The 17,792-nt window shown below is 37.3% G+C and overlaps 1 protein-coding gene across 1 annotated transcript; it reads right to left on the bottom strand.

The window, feature by feature from the left end:
* Positions 1-3,906: 3,906 nt before the first annotated feature.
* LOC149172920 (chaperone protein dnaJ 11, chloroplastic-like) lies at positions 3,907-4,962 on the bottom strand. The gene is made up of 2 exons (XM_089427827.1): positions 4,694-4,962; positions 3,907-4,637 (listed from the first exon to the last, which is right to left on the bottom strand). The coding sequence occupies exons 1-2, from the start codon at positions 4,748-4,750 to the stop codon at positions 4,161-4,163; spliced, it is 534 nt and encodes a 177-aa protein (XP_089283953.1). The 5' UTR covers positions 4,751-4,962; the 3' UTR covers positions 3,907-4,160.
* Positions 4,963-17,792: the final 12,830 nt, after the last annotated feature.

The following is a 17,792-nucleotide window of genomic DNA, read 5'->3' as shown; positions in this document are numbered from 1 at the left end:
CTTAGTTGTACTACCCGACTACCCTATCGTACGTGTGAGTAATCTCCCCAAGTGTTATTCTCGGTGTACTATAGCAGCAAGATGGCTGAGGGTTTATCTAAGGCAAGGTTTCAGGTGAGCCTAGGGGGCTTCTGATATACCCAGAGGGTACGTGGAAGACAACCTGTGCGCGGTTCTGTCTAATGCGTTACTACTCGAAGGGTAACCCATAGGGGTTACAAGGGATTCCAACAAGCATGACCACCTCCTGTATTTCCTTCGTGCATGCCTCCCAAATTCCACAAGTTTATGCGCTCAATGACAGATCCCGTGGTTTAAAGACGTCATAACATGTCTATAGCCTAAAAAAAATTCTGCTAAAAATGGAGATACCACTGGCCCTGGAAAGCTCTTTGATACCACTTGTTATGCTCTTGACCTGTGTGAAGATGTCAGAATACCAAATAGATGAAGAAATACATCCCAGAACACAGAACAATATGAGAAAAACAACAAGTATTTTATTATTCAGAGATGAAAGCATTGTTCACTTGCCTCTTAGATGGGTCAACCTCCAGCAGAGTAGAGCTCAATTACAAAATAAGACACGACGCTCCTCAATGGGGAGTCTCTATCCTTTATATAAGGTTCACACATGCAATACCATGGGTCAGTACCATGGTTCTCTCAATACCATCTATCTAATACCATGGCCCATTTGCAACTAACTATGGTCCCTTTCTTTAAATGCAGGTCGACCACTTACAATTATTAATACGACCTTTATTAACTCTTTAACTAACAATAACTATGACTCGACCCTATTACATAAATAAAGGGGTTAGGGTTGGACCCTAACAATGGATCTAAGGAGGCAAATGCCACTTTGTATAGACAACTGGTTGGGAGTCTAATCTACTTGACTACACCTAGGCTTGATTTTTCTTATGCAGTCAATCCATTAAGCCAATTTATGTCAAAGCCCCTTGAGAGCCATTGGGTTGCAGCAAAAGGAGTTTTACGGTATCTCAAGGGAACCGTAGATTTTGGTATTGCTTATACTGATTCATGTGATGTTATATTGATAGGTTTTCTAGACTCCGATTGGGCTGGAAATGTAGATGACAGATGATCCATAACTGGCTATGCATTTAGCATTGGATTTTGGGTCATTACATGGAGCAACAAAAAGCAGAACATAGTATCTTTGTCTTATGCAGAAGCTAAATATCAAGCAACATGTGCAGCAACATGTGAAGCATTTTGGTTGAGGAGACTTCTCCTTGATGTTGGAGAAGAATAGAAAGTTGCAACAATGATCAAATGCGACAACTAGAGCTCCATCAAACTTGCAAATAATCCAATATTTCATAAGAACACAAAGCATATCAATACACAGTTTCATTTTGTCAGGGAGAAAGTTCAATCAAAAGAAATCCATATTGAGTATTGTAATAGTTGTGACAATGTTGCTGATATTTTTACCAAACCTCTTGGTAGAATCAAGTTTGAGTTGTTTAGGGAAGTGTTAGGCATATCTGTGAATCCATTTCTCCATTAAGGGGGAGTGTTGAGATTAATGACGAAATGTCTTAATGGAGTGACGGTTCAAACCGAACCTTAGATTAGGAGTTTGTTCCTATTTTCTAGGGTGTTGTTTCAACTTCCCTAAATGTGTGTTTCTTATATATATGTCTCATATAATGAATGTAATACATAGCGTGTTCTGTAGTGGCAGTCTCCAGGCGGTGTTCCACACATGTGAGCTACTTAAGTTTCTTAATGAATTTGATTTGTGTACTTTTGACAAAAAGCTTTACTATAAAATGGCGATTTTTTCATCATTTGATGATATGACTGTATACTAATCAAATAAACTAGAATACAATAAAACCATGAAATTGATGGTACACCAAACAACTCTTAACCTATTATAAATATTTCGTATCAATGGTATTCTATATGCTTAAACCTCATTTTGAATGACATCCCTTAAATTTATAATTTAATTAAAAAAATATGAAATGGAATTTGTATGTAAAATATAATGGAGAGATGTGTTAAAGAGTTTTATTCATATTATGAAATTAATGTACCAAGACGAATTAAAGTTAGTTGTATGACTAGGATGCATGTAGTTATATTTAAAGAATGTAAAGAATAAAAACATAATAATATAATGGGTGTCTTTGGTTTTTATACATGCTCAAATTACTTTAAAATGCGAGATAAATACATGCCACTCTACTCATGTTAAAAACATGGATGAATTGTTTTTGTTATCTATTTTTGAAATTGAAAATGGCTCTTTGAGGGATCATTAAATAAGTAAGTCAAATTCAAATTACTTATGTTATTAAGTAAGTAAACTATTACTCGTATAAAAAAAGCACATATTTACAATACAGTATTTTAAAAACATCTTTACATTATTTATGTTATTTTAAAAACCTCATGTGGCAATTTTTTAATCTAATTAGCTAATCCATTATGAAAAGCCACAATATTATTCCAATAATTAAAAAAGATGAGTGGTATTTTATTCCAACAGTTAAAAGAGAAAAGTGGTATACGTAAAACCTTTCTATTATACAACCTACTTTTAGGGGATGACTAGAGTAGCACGAAAATGGTTGCAAAAGAAGAGTGGTATAGCCTCTTGGTGCACTCTTAACACTACTGCTATAGCCTAGGTGCACTTTTAGCGCTATCACTATAGCCTCTAGGTGCACTCTTAGCGCTACCACTATAGCCTCAGCCTCTAGGTGTACTACACACCCCCATAACCGAAGATTTCACAAGGAGTACACCCTATCACTAAGATTTCACAAGGAGAACACCCTATCGCCAATTGATCTATATGGGGGCCAAAAACTTGTCATTATTAAGACAAGAAGAACAAGACTAATGATGATACCTTTCCTAGTATTCACAAACAATTGAACTAACTTAATTACAAGGATAGTTGTTAAAACTGCAAAATTAGATTGAAAAAGAACCAAAATGAACAATAAAAGGCTCCCCACTCATAGTGAATGAAACAAGCACCCCAAAACATTCCAATAATATCATTTCGATCTTCACCCTTCTCACATACACTTAAATTTTCAAATAAAAATAATTATCAAATAAAATATTATCATATTATATATATTTAAACAAATATTCATTCCTTATTTTTATGTATGAAATAATCTTTCAAACTTTCATTAATTTATATCCTTATAAGGTCGTGTTCTTGGATAATTTGAAAAACGATGCACTATGGGGATAATTTGACAAACAAAACTTGCACTGCATAGGTGCTTTACAATTTTGTTCTTTTAACTTAAAAGGGCAAGTTGGCTAGGGTAGTCATGAACATTTCCCTCTTAGAGATTTCCCAACCTATGCTACCGAGGGTTTTCCAAATGGATTCAAGTCTATATAATCATGTTTTAGGTTTAAAATTTAACTTTTTAAAGTATATTGATGTTCACAAAAAGTAAAATACAAAGAAAATTTTTAAAATGGAAGTTTATTTCCCGAGAACTATGTTACTGAGGGTTTTCCAAATGGATTCAAGTCTATATAATCATGTTTTAGGTTTAAAATTTAATCTTTTTAAAGTATATTGATGTTCACGAAAAAATAAGTACAATTTTTTTTCCTAGAGATGGGACTTATCTTAAAGTTGCGAATATTAACCTCTAACAAAATTTTCCCTAATAAAATATAGAAGAGAAAGCTTTTATGATTTATCAACATTAAAGTAGACTTTTGGTTAAGAACCAAGTGTTATCAAACAAAGGCATTCCTTTCCTGCGGGATAATCTTAAAAACCCAATGATCATTAACAGATAAAGTGGTATTTATTTTTTTTTTCAATCTTGGATAAAACTGAAGTAAAAATAGACATCCACATCTAAAATAAAATAAAATAAAACATAAAGTAAAACATACGCTGCCATATTTGACGGCTAACATACTTCCATTAAAATGTTTGAAATACTAATCTGAAAGTATGGGCGCCCATAACCTCCTAACAGTTACAGGGATTTATGCCCAACATTGTATCTCTGTCAGAGGTACCACCTCAAATACTGGTTATAATGTCTACGTTACAAGCTAATGCCAGTGCCACTGGGATCCGCCATACTTGAATCCATAACGCCCCTGCAAGTCCAAAAACCAAATGAACATCACCAGCATTGATCTGATTCCCAACTCCGCCCCCAATGACCACAATATCTATATCTCGTTGGCCGCCCATTGTTCGCTTTGCTCCACGCCTGGCCAGCGAAGCCCCGCATTGGAGCCAAAAGCTGGCGGTCATATAGCGCGCGGTCACGTGGATCTGACAGAGTCACATACGCATTGTGTATCCTCAAAAACATCTGGGTACTCCTTTTTTTCTCCTCAGGGGAAGCCGCTTGATCCGGATGAATCTCCCTCGCCAGTTTTCTGTAAGCCCTCTTTATGTCCTTTACAGTCGCTGCAGGGTCTATCTCAAGTATTTCATACAAATTCTTTGAATCCACACGACCCTGATCTGAAATGGCCGCCTCTGCGCCCAGAGAGACCTGCATTGCTCTCACCTTGAAACACCGCCGGAATCTTACATTTCTGCTCCGGCCGCTCGATCCCGCAGGTAGTCTCTGGAGGTTCACATGACCAGCTTTGACGATTCACGGGATGAGGAAATTTTAGAGGAAAATACAAGAGAAGAAGCCACGCTTGACGATTCACAGGATGAGAAAATTTTAGAGGAAAATACAAGAGAAGAAGCCATTACTAATATATAAGTTTGCTTCTCTGAAAAACCAAGTGGGTATCGCTCTTTAAGACTGATATACTGATTAGTCGCTAGCAGAAGATCGATCACTAAAAATACCAGTAAACAGGGGGATTTACAGAGGAAGAATGATAAAAGTAGGAGTCTTTTAATGAGGGGAAAGTTTTAATTATATAGAAAGACGAAGCAGAGGTAGATACAGGGAAAGGAAGAAGAAAAAAAAAACCATTGAATTGCTCTAAACGGGACAAAAATATTTCTGAATAAGAATATATCTGATTGCGGTGAGACCGCGTACACTGCATAATAGCATCTGTAGAGCTGAGGTGATTTATTAAAATATGGAATTTGTTTGTCACACGTTTTTGTACGTATTCGTTAAGAATCACAGCATTAAAGAGGCTTTGGTGAGATAATAATAGAAGAAAAAACAATCCTTAAGAATCACAACGTTCTAGAGTTTTTGGTGAGATGAGCCCCGCAGCGACTGCAAAGGACGTCCAGAGGGCTTACATAATGTTGGCGAGGACATTTCATCCGGATCCCGCGGCTTCTATGGAAGAAAAGAAGCAGAGCACAGAGATGTTTTTAAGGATACACAAGGCGTATGTGAGTCTATGAGATCCATATGACATTGCACAATATGATCGCCAGCTTTCGACTCATATATGGGGATTCGTTGGCAGACGTGGAGTAAAGAGTCGAGTTAGGGTTCTAGATATTGTGTGATCAGGTGGGGCGGAGTTTCGCTAGCCAGACGTGGAGTAAAGCGTCGATTGAGGGTTATAGATATTGTTTGGTCAGGTGGGGGTGGAGATGGCAAACAGATAAATGTTGGTGATCTATTTGTGTATGGCAAATACAAATATGCAAGTTAGTTAATTAATTAATTTCTAAATTATGTTGAGTGTTAATTAATTAATTTTCAAATTAAGTTGAGTTTAGGTTAAGGTTAGTCCAATGTTAATGTTAAATGGAAAATTGATTTTCTTATTAGTGGGATGTTATCGCTAAGATTGTGCAAAGTTTAATGTTATGTTGGATAGAAGAACCATTTGCCCATTAGGATTGTGTGAAGCTTTGTTGAGTTTGGACGCCTTTTGATGTTAATGTTGGATGGAAGAACAATATGCCCACCAATGAGTTAAAAGTAGCTGACTACTCCAGGATGGAGAGTAGTTTAGATTTAGGGCGGCAATTAATTTAAGTCAAGTGAGTGACAATTTGAACTCAATCTTATATTTGAAAAGGTTAAATTTAGTGAGCGTTTGTAGGTTGAAGTTAGCATCAATTGAGTCGTGAGTTAAAAGTGTAAATACTTCATATTGAGTTTATTGTAATCAATTCAAATTTGTGTGATCAAAAGAAGAGCAACAACTCATATTGTTTGTGTGTGAAATTTTGTGTCTTTCTAATAAATTGACATCAAAACCAAAGAAAAAATACAAGATATGAAAAATTTACAGAACTAGAAAACAGAGAGTCAAAAGGAAAAAAGCTTACAATTCTTTTTTTAAATCATGAAAACAAAATTACCGCAAGTTTAAAGGCTTAAAAATGCGAAAATTTAAGAAACTGTCACAAGTTTGTAGTTTATAAAGTTTCCAATCTTATGTTTTTGTCACGGGCGTTATCTATGGCCAGGTGCGACAATCCTTCATTAAAAAACCGCACATAAACTTGAATGGTTAAAAGTTTTTTTTTTCCAAAAGAGTCACCTGGGTATTTTGGAGTCATGTTAAAGTCATTTAAAAAAAATATACGTGACATCTCCTTTATGTTAGAATTAATAGAGAATAGACTCTTATTGTTACGTAGTTGTGATTTTCCTTTTCCTAGTTATTCAATGCCTATTATTCAGGGATATGATTTGTTGTCCCTAACAAATTGTATCTATTTAATTATTGGAGATTAATGTGAAACCTGTGTGGTGTTTTTCTTGAAGGAGCTCCTGGTGATCTGCACCTGTGAGCTCCTCTTATGTTGGTTTGCCATTTTATGTCTTCCCTGTGCAACTCTTGACATGGTATCAGAGCTGTAGGACTGTTAATCTTGTACACTGAGTGGACGACGCGACTGAAGTGAAATCGTCGCATGATTTGGGTGGATAAACGTGACGGTGCAAAGGAACACTTCACCACAATTTCATTTCCAAAGCTTGGCGCGAGAATGTGGTGTATTAGCGCGACGATCTTCCCGAGACCGTGGTGCTAACTCGCACTGACTATGCAAAAGGTTGCGTGGAGGCCGATCAAAAGCTGCGTGCTGAAAAAAAACGCTGCTTTTTTTTGTCTAGGAGGCTACCAATGACGTCAATGAGGAGAACATGCAAGAGGCCGACGATGTGCAGAAGGCCGACAACGTTGCGAGGAGGAAGTTCCATAGAAGCTGCATAACCCCCGTCGTTGTGCTCCGTGTGGCTGCGTTGTGCTCCATGAGGTCTGCGTGGAGGCTTGTGTGGAAGGCGAGGAGGCTGGACCTGCGTCGAGAAGGAGGCTGGATTTAAAAAAATATGGAGTTTCTTTAAATTGAATTGGAGGAATTATTATTTGATATCAGGTGGGCATTTTTTTGAAAGAAATTCGCAGTGATTAGGGCATTTTTTTAAGTTCTAAGGTTTGTTTAAATTATTGAAGATTTTATTCATTTAAGATGAATAATCAAATTGTTGAAGCTTATCTCAATGAGAGTAATAAGCTTGATGGTTCCAATTACACCAATTGGAAGTTTAAGCTCTAGACCCTGCTTGAGGGACATAATGCCTATGGCATTGCCACCGGTGATGAGGTCAAGCTGAATACTCCAACTGGTGGATCGAATACAACAATTCAAGACTAGGAGAAAAGGGAGATGAAGGCAAAGGTTCTCCTCAAATTATCGGTCAAAGATTGCATCATCCCTCACAATCGGGAGTGCAAAACGGCGAATGACATATTGACGATTCTCAAAGAAATGTACGAGGTCAAGAACACCAGTTGAACATTGTACCACAAGAAGAAGAATCTCTCCATCAAGATGGAGGAGAATGAGTCTGTTTCTCCATTCATATCCAGGATAAAGGAGGTTAAAGATAAACTAACTGATATCGGTCAAACTGTGGCGAATGATGATTTGGTGACAATTACCATGAACGACATGATGGATGATTATCAGATGTTTATAACAGGATTGAATGCAAGAGAAAAGCCTCCAGGCTTTGAAGAGCTCACTGGGATCTTGCTACAAGAAGAGGAAAGGAGGTTGTCTCTCAAACCTCAAAATCCAGATCTTGCATTGATGACAAAGTTCAAGCCAAAGGGGAAAGTAGTGGCTGATCACAGGAAGGGCAGCGTATCACGAAAAAGGACACCACAAGGTATGACCTCGCATAAACATGACTCTGCTCCTAAATGCTTTTATTGTGGTAAGATAGGCCATATTGCTAAATTTTCCCATAAGAAAAAGGCAGATGGGGAGAGGTACAAGCAGAGAAGACATGCAGGTCATCTGGCTGATGCAAATCAGAACCAGGATGTCAGATTATTTATGGCTGAAACTGCACTAGCCACTGAGGAGGATGAATCAGATATTTGGTTCGTAGATTCTGGAGCCTCCTCACATATGACAGGTAAAAAGCAATGGTTTAGAAATTTTAGAGAATCCAACACTTGAGTAAAAGTATACCTTGGAGATAATAGAGGGTACGAGATCAAGGGACATGGATATGTTCTTGTCACTCTGCTTGATGGAAATATCAGGAATATATCTGATGTGTGGTATGTTCCTGGTATTAAGAAGAACCTGATTTATGTATCAAAGATTACATATTAGGATCTCAAGGTAGAATTCTTTAAATCTTATTGTATTATTAAATACTTGTTGGACCAGATGAAGCCTATTGCTATAGGTATTCGTATAGGAGGACTCTACAAATTGGATGTGAAGAGTACACCACAACAAGCATTGATGTCTTCAGATAAGTCTGCTGAAAATTTGTGGCATCGACGATTTGGGCATATCAATTTTAGTGACCTTCTTCTATTACAGAACAAAGGTATGGTAGATGGTCTTTATCTTTTGAAAAAGTTGCATATTGGTTGTGAAGCATGTGCATTCGGTAAACAACATAGAGATGAATTTCCTGCTGTTAAAGATAGGAAACAAAGGGATACACTCAAACTTGTACACATTGATTTATGTGGCCCTATGCAGACAAGATCGTTAGGTGGGGCCTACTATTTTCTAATCTTTGTTGATGATTGTACAAGATTCACATGGGTGTATTTTCTTAGATAGAAGAGTCATGCCTTTGAGTATTTCAAGCAGTTCAGGAACATGATTGAGAAGCAGACATGAAAGTTCATCAGGATTCTTCGATCAGATCAAGGCGGAGAATTCAAGAAAGGGGATTTCAACAAATACTGCAAAGAGCATGGGATACAACAACAGTTTACAACACCTTACACTCAGCAAAATGGAGTAGCTAAGAGGAAAAACAGAACACTGGTGGAGTGTGCTCGCAGTATGTTGAAAGGTAAGAATCTAACTAATGGTTTTTGGGCAGAAGCTGTCAATACTGCAGTGTATTTGAAGAATAGGAGTCCCACTAAAAGTCTTGATTATAAAACTCCTTTTGAAGCGTTGTTTGGCTTCAATCCTGCAATAAGTCATCTTAGAGTATTTGGTTGTAAATATTTTGCGCATGTTCCCAAAGAAAACAGGAAGAAGTTAGATTCAAAATCCACTAAATGTACCTTCATTAGATACTGTAGTGAGTATAAGGCTTACAAATTGTTTGATCCTTCTACTCACAAGGTGTTTGTTAGTAGAGACGTAGTATTCCATGAACAGGTTGATGATGGAAATCCTATTCAAGATAATGAAGAATGGCATGTACCCTTACTTTCAGATGAGGATGTTGAAACAGGGATCAGTCAACAACAACAACAACAACAACAACAATAGCAGCAGCAGCAACAAGATAAAGAGGAGGAAATTGAGTTCAGTCCACAAAGAGAAGAACAGAGAAGAATAGTTGACACCCCACCACTCAAGAGATCTAGCAGGCCGAAACAGTTACCAGCTCGGTATAGGGATTGTGCGCTCATGACTGGTATGTTAAACATTGCAGAACCTTCTAATTTTTATGAAGCTAGTAAGAGTTCTGAATGGAAGGAAGCAATGAAAGAGGAATATGAATCTATTATTAAGAACAATACTTGGGATCTAGTAAAGCTTCCTCATGGTAAACAACCCATAGGTTGCAGATGGTTATTTAAGTTAAAGTTTAAAGCAGATGAATCTATTGATAAGCATAAAGCAAGGTTGGTTGCAAAGGGGTATTCCCAGAAAGAAGGTATTGATTTTGAGGAAACATTTGCACCTGTTGCAAAATTAAATACTATTAGATTGATTATTGTTTTAGCCACTAAACATCATTGGAAAATACATCAATTAGATGTTAAATTTGATTTCTTAAATGGTGATTTAAAAGAAGAAGTATACTTAGTGCAGCCTGAGGGGTTTGTTGAGAAGGGAGAAAATCATTTAGTATGTAGATTAAAGAAAGCTTTATATGGTTTAAAATAGGCTCCTAGATCCTGGTACGACAAAATTGATTCATTTTTCCTCATGCATGGTTATAAACGGAGCAAAAATGATCCTAATTTGTATACTGTGTTTAATGATGAGGGGCAGATAGTGTTGATTTATTTATATGTAGATGATCTGATCATGACAGGGAATGTAGACAATCTCATTGAAGAAATCAAGCAGCAGTTATCATAGAAATTTGAGATGAAGGACCTTGGAGAAATGCATTATTGTTTGGGTCTAGAAGTTTGGAGAGATTCAAGCCAAACTTTCTTGTCCCAGGGTAAGTATGCTAAGAGTTTGTTGACTAAATTTAAAATGGATGAGTGCAAGGCTGCATTTGTGCCTTTACAACAGAATAGCAAACTTCAGGTGAATGATGGTTCAAAATATGCAGATGCAACATTGTACAGACAGTTGGTTAGTAGTCTTATCTATTTGACTACAACGAGACCAAATCTAGCTTATGCAATGAGTGTTTTGAGTCAGTTCATGACTCAACCTCATGAGAACCATTGGCTTATAGCGAAAGGAGTACTGAGGTATCTGCAAAGAACTTCAGACTTTGGTATTTTGTATTCTGACTCATTTGATGTTAGCTTGACAGGTTATACAGACTCTGATTGGGCGATAAATTTAGATGATAGAAGATCAATTACAGGTTACGCCTTTAGCATTGGGTCTGGGGTCACCTCTTGGTGCAGCAAGAAGCAACATATTGTAGCCTTATCCTCAGTAGACGCAGAATATCAAGCTATGTGTGCAGCAACATGTGAGGTAGTTTGGTTGTGCAAACTTCTCTTGTAGTATACCTAGGGGAGATAATATGGGGTACAAAGGGAGGTACCCAAGGGAATACTGTAATAATGGGATGGGCCATAGTAATAAATAAGGTGGTTAACCCGTATCATGTAAGAGACCACAAGTAGTTAGCAATAATGTAATAAGCCCATGGTATTAGATAGATGGTATTGAGGGAACCATGGTAATGACCCATTGTATTGTATGAATGAGGCCTATATAGAGGCTAGAGACTCCCCATTGAGAGATGACAAGGAATATTCTATGAACAAGCATATGGCTTGTGGAGTGTTCTCCTTCCTTAAGGAGTGAATGTATGGTGTTTCCCTACCTGAAGGGTTTGATATCAATAAAGAATCATTTCTATCTTATTATTTCTGGGTATATTTGTATTCTCATATATTTCCAAGTCAGATCTATAACATCTCCAAGATGCAGGGGGAGAACACAAAGAAGCTACGGTTATCAATTGTGATAATCAAAGTTCCATCAAACTGTTTTACAATCCCGTGTTTCATAAAAACACTAAGCACATAGACACTCAATTTCATTTTGTTAGGAAAAAGGTGCAGTCCAAAGAGATTTGTGTTGAATATTGTAATTCTTGTGATAATATGGCTGATATATTTACTAAGCCTCTGGGAAGACTGAAGTTTGAGTTTTTTAGGGACATATTAGGTGTGTTTAAGAATCCTTTCTCCATTAAGGGGGAGTGTTAGAATTAACGGAGAATAGGCTCTTATTGTTACGTAGTTGTGATTTCCTTTTCTTAGTTATTCAATTCCTATTATTCAGGGATATGATTTGTTGTCCCTAAAAAATTGTATCTATTTAACTATTGGAGATTAATGTGAAGCCTGTGTGGCGTTTTGCTTGAAGGAGCTCCTGGTGATCCACACCTGTGAGCTCCTCTTGTGTTGGTTTTCCATTTCATGTCTTCCCTGTGCAACTCTTGACACTTTAAAGGAGTTTTATGGTATGAAATTGAAGGGTTTGAGTTTTATTGAATAAAATAAAAGGGTCTTTATTAAAGTGGTTTATAAAGTTTTTAAAAAATAGGGCTTAACAAAGATTATAAAAAGAGAGTTTTTTGAAAAATCATTTTTATAAAAAGATTAGTTGAAGGTTTTTGGAACAAGCTCTATAAACTCAAAAAAAGAAAGTTTTATTATTTTTTGAAAAGAAGATTTTAAAGATAGGGTTTTATCAAGTTTTTGGCTGCAAATACCATTATTTACAGGGAAGAACCATGATATGTGGCTCATTAAAATAGAGACGATGTTAAAGGCTTATGATATTTGGGACTATGTCAAGTTTGGATTTCCAGAATTTGAGAATGAAGAAGCAGAACAAGCCCTCACACATGTACAGAGGGAGCAATTGAGGATACACAAAAAGAAGAATGCATAGGTGTTGCAACTTATCCAAAAAGCAATGGACGAAGCAGTGTTCCAAAAGATTATGGTCATTTCTTCAACAAGGACAATGTGACAAACTTTGGGGATGAGCTATAAAGGTATGACCAAAGTCAATATTATTAAGTTGCAGAATACTAAGAGAGATTTTGAAAGTATGTAGATGAGGGAAACATAGGATATCGATTCATTCATGAATTGAGTTTTGACTATTGTAAACCAGTTAAAGATTTATGGTGATGACATTCAAGTTCAAATAGTGGTTGAGAAGGTCCTCATGTCTTTGTCTACTAAATTTGATGTTGTAGTAGCAACTATTGAATAAGCAAAGGATTTGACAACGCTAAGAGTTGATGAATTGATGGGATCACTTCTATCCCATGAGGCGAGGATAGACAAAAATAAGGATTCTTCCTTAGAAATGAATTTTAAAATCCATGTTTCTATCTCGAGACACAAAAGTCAAGGCAAAGGTAGAGGACGAGGCAGAAGAAATGGTGGTCAAAGAGATGGTAGAGAAGAGAAGGAACAAGAAAGTTGAAGTAATAGTAGAAGGTTCAACAAAAATCAAAGAGTTGATAAATCAAAGGTGAAATACCTTTATTGTAATAAATTTGCTCATTATGCATGTGATTCAGGAAGAGGACAATTGATTAAGGAAAGCATAGAGCTAATGTAGCTACATAAAATAGTGACTCCATGTTCCTAGCTTTTCATACCATGCATAAACCTTGTGATAACGTTTGGTTATTAGATAGTGGTTGTAGTAACAACATGACTGACCACAAGAATCTAGTTTCAAATCTAGATCAATCCGTCAACGCAGAGGTGAAATTGTGCACTGACAAGAATGTGGATGTAGATGGAAAAGGAGTGATCAACATTCTGACCAAGAAAGGGGAGTTGAAGACAATCTCATAGGTATATTATGTTCCTGGTTTAAAACATAATCGAAGAAGTGTTGGTCAATTAATGTAGAAAGGATACAATTTTATTTTTCAGGGACAAGATTGTGTTATATATGATAAGCCCCTAACAAAGAAGTTTATAGAAAAGGTGTAGATGACAAGGAACAAACTCTTTCCTTTGATCATGAATTATATAAATCGGGTCAATTATTTTACGGTTGCATTTTCTTATGATTATTGGTTATGGCACTTTTGTTTTGGACATTTGCATTTCTCTGGTTTAAGATTGTTGCAGTAGAAGTAAATGGTTAGAGAATTACATCCCATCAAAGAACCCTCTAGTACTTATGAGTGTTGTATCTTGGGAAAACAACACTATGAAATTTTTCCGGAAAGAGTTGCATATAGATAAAAGCAACCGCTAGAGCTAGTTCATACAGACTTGTGTGGACCTATGCATACATATTCAATTGGTGGAAGTTGTTACTTCCTCACATTTATTGATGATTTTAGCAGAAAGCCGTGGATATATTTTTTAAAGCAAAAGTCTAAAACTTTTGAAAAGTTCAAAGAATTCAAAGCCCTAGAAGAGAACCAGAGTGATTGTCAAATCAAAGTAATGAGATCAGATCATGGTGGGGAATATGAATTGAAGGCACTCGATGCATACTGAAAACAACATGGAATTAGAAGCCAATTTACAACCAAATACACACCACAATAGAATGGTGTAGCAGAGAGAAAGAACAAAACAATTATAAACATGGTAAGAAGAATGTTGAAAGCAAGAAACTTCTCAAACGAGTACTGGGTGGAAATAGTTACATGCATTGTTTATGTGATAAATAGATCTCCTACAAAGAGCGTGATGAATAGAGTGCCACAAGAAGTATAGTCAGGTATTCTTTTTATTGTATCTCATCTTAGAGTGTTTGGATATGTACCATATGCACATGTACATGAACATTTAAGAGGAAAGTTAGATGATAAAAGTGAAAAATGCATATTTACTAGTTATAGTGAGCAATCAAAAGCATATAGATTATATAACCCTCTCACCAAAAAGACTATAATCAATAGAGATGGTGTATTCAAAAACAAGATTCATGGAATGGGAGTATAGACAAAACAATTGATGTAAAAGTACCACTCATGGAAGAAGAGGATGTAGCAGAAAATGAGTAGCAAGAATCACAGGAGAAGACACCAAACAAATTCATGCCAACAAGGACTCCAAGATTTTATGAACAACACGGATATTCAAGGAAATCAATCGATTCAATGACTCATAACTATCAATCAGGTGATGAATCAAGAAATGGTAAGAGAAAAACAAGAAGTCTGAAAGATATTTGTCATGTCCTTTCTCAAACACATTAGTAACAGGGTGTTGCTACACAATTTTGTACATTTTTTACTAAGGAAGAGGGCCCCACACTTTCGACTTAGAGACTTAGGGGCAAAATCGACTTTATTTAGCTACTAGTGGAATGTGGGGGCCACCCACATAGGAGTTCGAATTAGCCATTCGATATGTTTGGAGGGAAAATCGAATGGGTGGATGGAGGGGCCCACATGAGGTTAAGGGGGCAAAATGAGTTATAAAGAGAGATTAGCTCTCATTTTGTATTCATTTTGAATATTTGATAAACAAACACACTCTTGTATGCTCTGTTGCTTAGCTAGTCTACTGGTTGTTTAGCCACGAGTCTTCCGCAGGGAAGATTCAACCTCTATTGCGGGGGACCATCCGTGCCCGCCCTAGGGAGGTTGTTCCATAGAGATTTCAAGAGTTTTCAGTAGCGATTCACAGCTCAGCCAGCCATGCAGAGGAAGGGACTGTGTGTTTTTTGGGTAGCCAGAAATATGTAGAGGTTGATTTAGCCACCCAAGAGGCTGAAAATGCAAAATCAAAATCAGGGAAATTCCCTTTTGGGTTTTTCTGGGTTTTTTCCAAGGAGTCTAAATCTATAAGAGATGAATTTTCTGGGTCGTTTTTGGGCACTTTCCAGCAGGTCGAAAGTCAGAAGATCTAGCTAGAGAGAAACTCCCATGAAGTTGAAAATCCAAAGTCAAAATCAGGGATATTCCCTTCATGGTTATTCTGGGTTTTGTCCAAGGAGTTTAAGCCTGAAAGAGCAGAATTTTCTGGGCAGTTTTTGGGCACTTTCCAGCAGGCCGAAAGTTAGCAGATGTAATTGGAGAGCAACTTCCAAGAGGCCGAAAATCCAAAGTCAAAATCAGAGAAATTCCCTTCTGGGTTTTTCTGGGTTTTGTCCAAGCAGTCTAAGGCCAAAAAGACAGAATTTTTTGGGTAGGTTTTGGCCACTTTCCAGTAGGCCGAAGTCAGCAGATCAATAATTTACTTGGACAACGCAAAGCATAGTAGAGAAACAGTTGAACAACCATCTTTCCAACTATTCTACCACCTGGATTTGCTCCATCTTGTCCCTGAGACAAGCCAGGTGCACTACTCCATTTATATATTGTACTCATGCTCTCATATTTCATAATATATGGCTCAACAGTTCTATTATTACAGTGTTTCATGGGTGTTTGCTAAATGTTTTTATTTTTCCACTCTTGCACAATTTGTTTAATTGGTTTATCACTTAAATTCCTATTTAGGAACATTACAGTGGTACCAGTGCCATAATCTTGGCTCATCATGTGGGAAAGATTAGAATCAAACAACATGGTGGTCACCTGGAAAGAGGCGGTGAGGATACAACAAATGATGCTTGATGTGGGGAAGATGTTGATTCATTCCTTAGTTGGGAATCTAGACATGATTGAAATTGATGTGGAGTTATTGGGGGAAAACCAGAGGGCATACCAATCATTGGGTCACGGCATTCATGTGTACCTCTCTTTCTGGGAATTCTGTGAACTAAGTGTTGTAGGGAAAAGTATCCGACTCGGATGACCCTAACCCACTCTAAGGGTGACAGTTCCTTAGCAACAACTGTAAAACAAACTACTAAGGGTTTACTTCTTTATGAAAGCAAAAGAGAATGGAGAAAGCACTAACCGTTGCCTTGTGTTTAATGTCGAATCCAAACTCTTCTCTTTGGCCACTTGCTCCTAGCTCTTTGTCCTTCTGCTCGCCCAGCTGCAAGGAGATCCTGCAAAACAACAAAGAAGGAAACTACAAGAGGCATGCAATCATAACTGGTTCATGGATTAGTGTAAACCAAATATGCAATCATCACAATATACAATTGAAACAAGAGCACATAGAAGAACCTCAATAGCTTTTATTAATGAAGAAATAAAGGTTCTGAGAGGATTACAACAATTGCAGGCTCCAACCCAGCAACACCTCCCAGTAGAAAGAATTGCTCTTCTTCACCTCTCTCAAACAATCACCCAATAACTCAAGAATGAAACCAACAGCATATCATTACTTTGCACAAAATTCCAGCCTCCTGAGCTCATAGGAGAGAGCTCAATATATAGATGAATTGAGAAAGGATGAGTCAGCTTGCAACTGATGTGTAGCTGCCTTGTGTCCTCTCTCTCTTCAGTTAATCTTTAGTTGATCTTCAGTTCTTGAGTCCACTTGGTGAACCTTGCTTCCACTTGGAGAAACAAAGCCTCTGACTCATCACAAGGCGAAATACCTGATCCAAGTGTCATTTTGGAAGATTCCAAAGCTATGACTCACTCTGCCACATGTCCAAACTCGCCCAACGCAGGTGGGCTTTGTTCTGCCTGCTTTGCAACGCAGGTACACCATGGAGCAGTTGTGTTTCAGCGCAGAAACCCAGTGGAGCACCTGCTTTGATTTCAAGATTGCTTGTTTTTGAGTGTTTTCAGGTGGAGAACTGATCTGAGAGCTGTTGGTTTGCTGACCTTGTTCCTCTAGGGGCAGGAACATCATGCTTAGGGAAATTTGGATCCCTTGGATTATTGACAATTCATGCTTGTTGCTGTAAGGCACAAAATTGTCTATAACAGATGCCCCCTAAAGTATGAGGTCGTTTATCGGGTGAAATGCTTTATTGAGAGGATCCGAAGTTCATTCGATCTGCTGAGAAGTGTCCTGTAATGAGATACAATACAATACATTATTTTTCATACATTTTTCATGATCTGGCTGAGGCGGGCATTCCCATGCTCAGCTTTATAAATACATTTTGGTACATAGAGCAGACGATCGTCTGATGCTAGACTGATAATTCTCTGCCGAATTTATCATCCTTTGAAAAGGATGATCATCTGCTGCAATGCTGTACATATCAAATGTCTTTATGTCCTGAATATATATCGCAGCCCGGATGGATGAAACTAGATCCGGGGTCTTCAATCTCTTCCGATCTTCACTCGATGTACAAGTCGATC

This window comes from Pinus tabuliformis, chromosome 4_2 (assembly GCF_031772625.1).
Source record: "Pinus tabuliformis cultivar Carrire ecotype Pingquan chromosome 4_2, CPIR1, whole genome shotgun sequence".
Taxonomy (NCBI): Eukaryota; Viridiplantae; Streptophyta; class Pinopsida; order Pinales; family Pinaceae; genus Pinus; species Pinus tabuliformis.
This window is presented reverse-complemented; position numbering and strand designations above follow the sequence as displayed.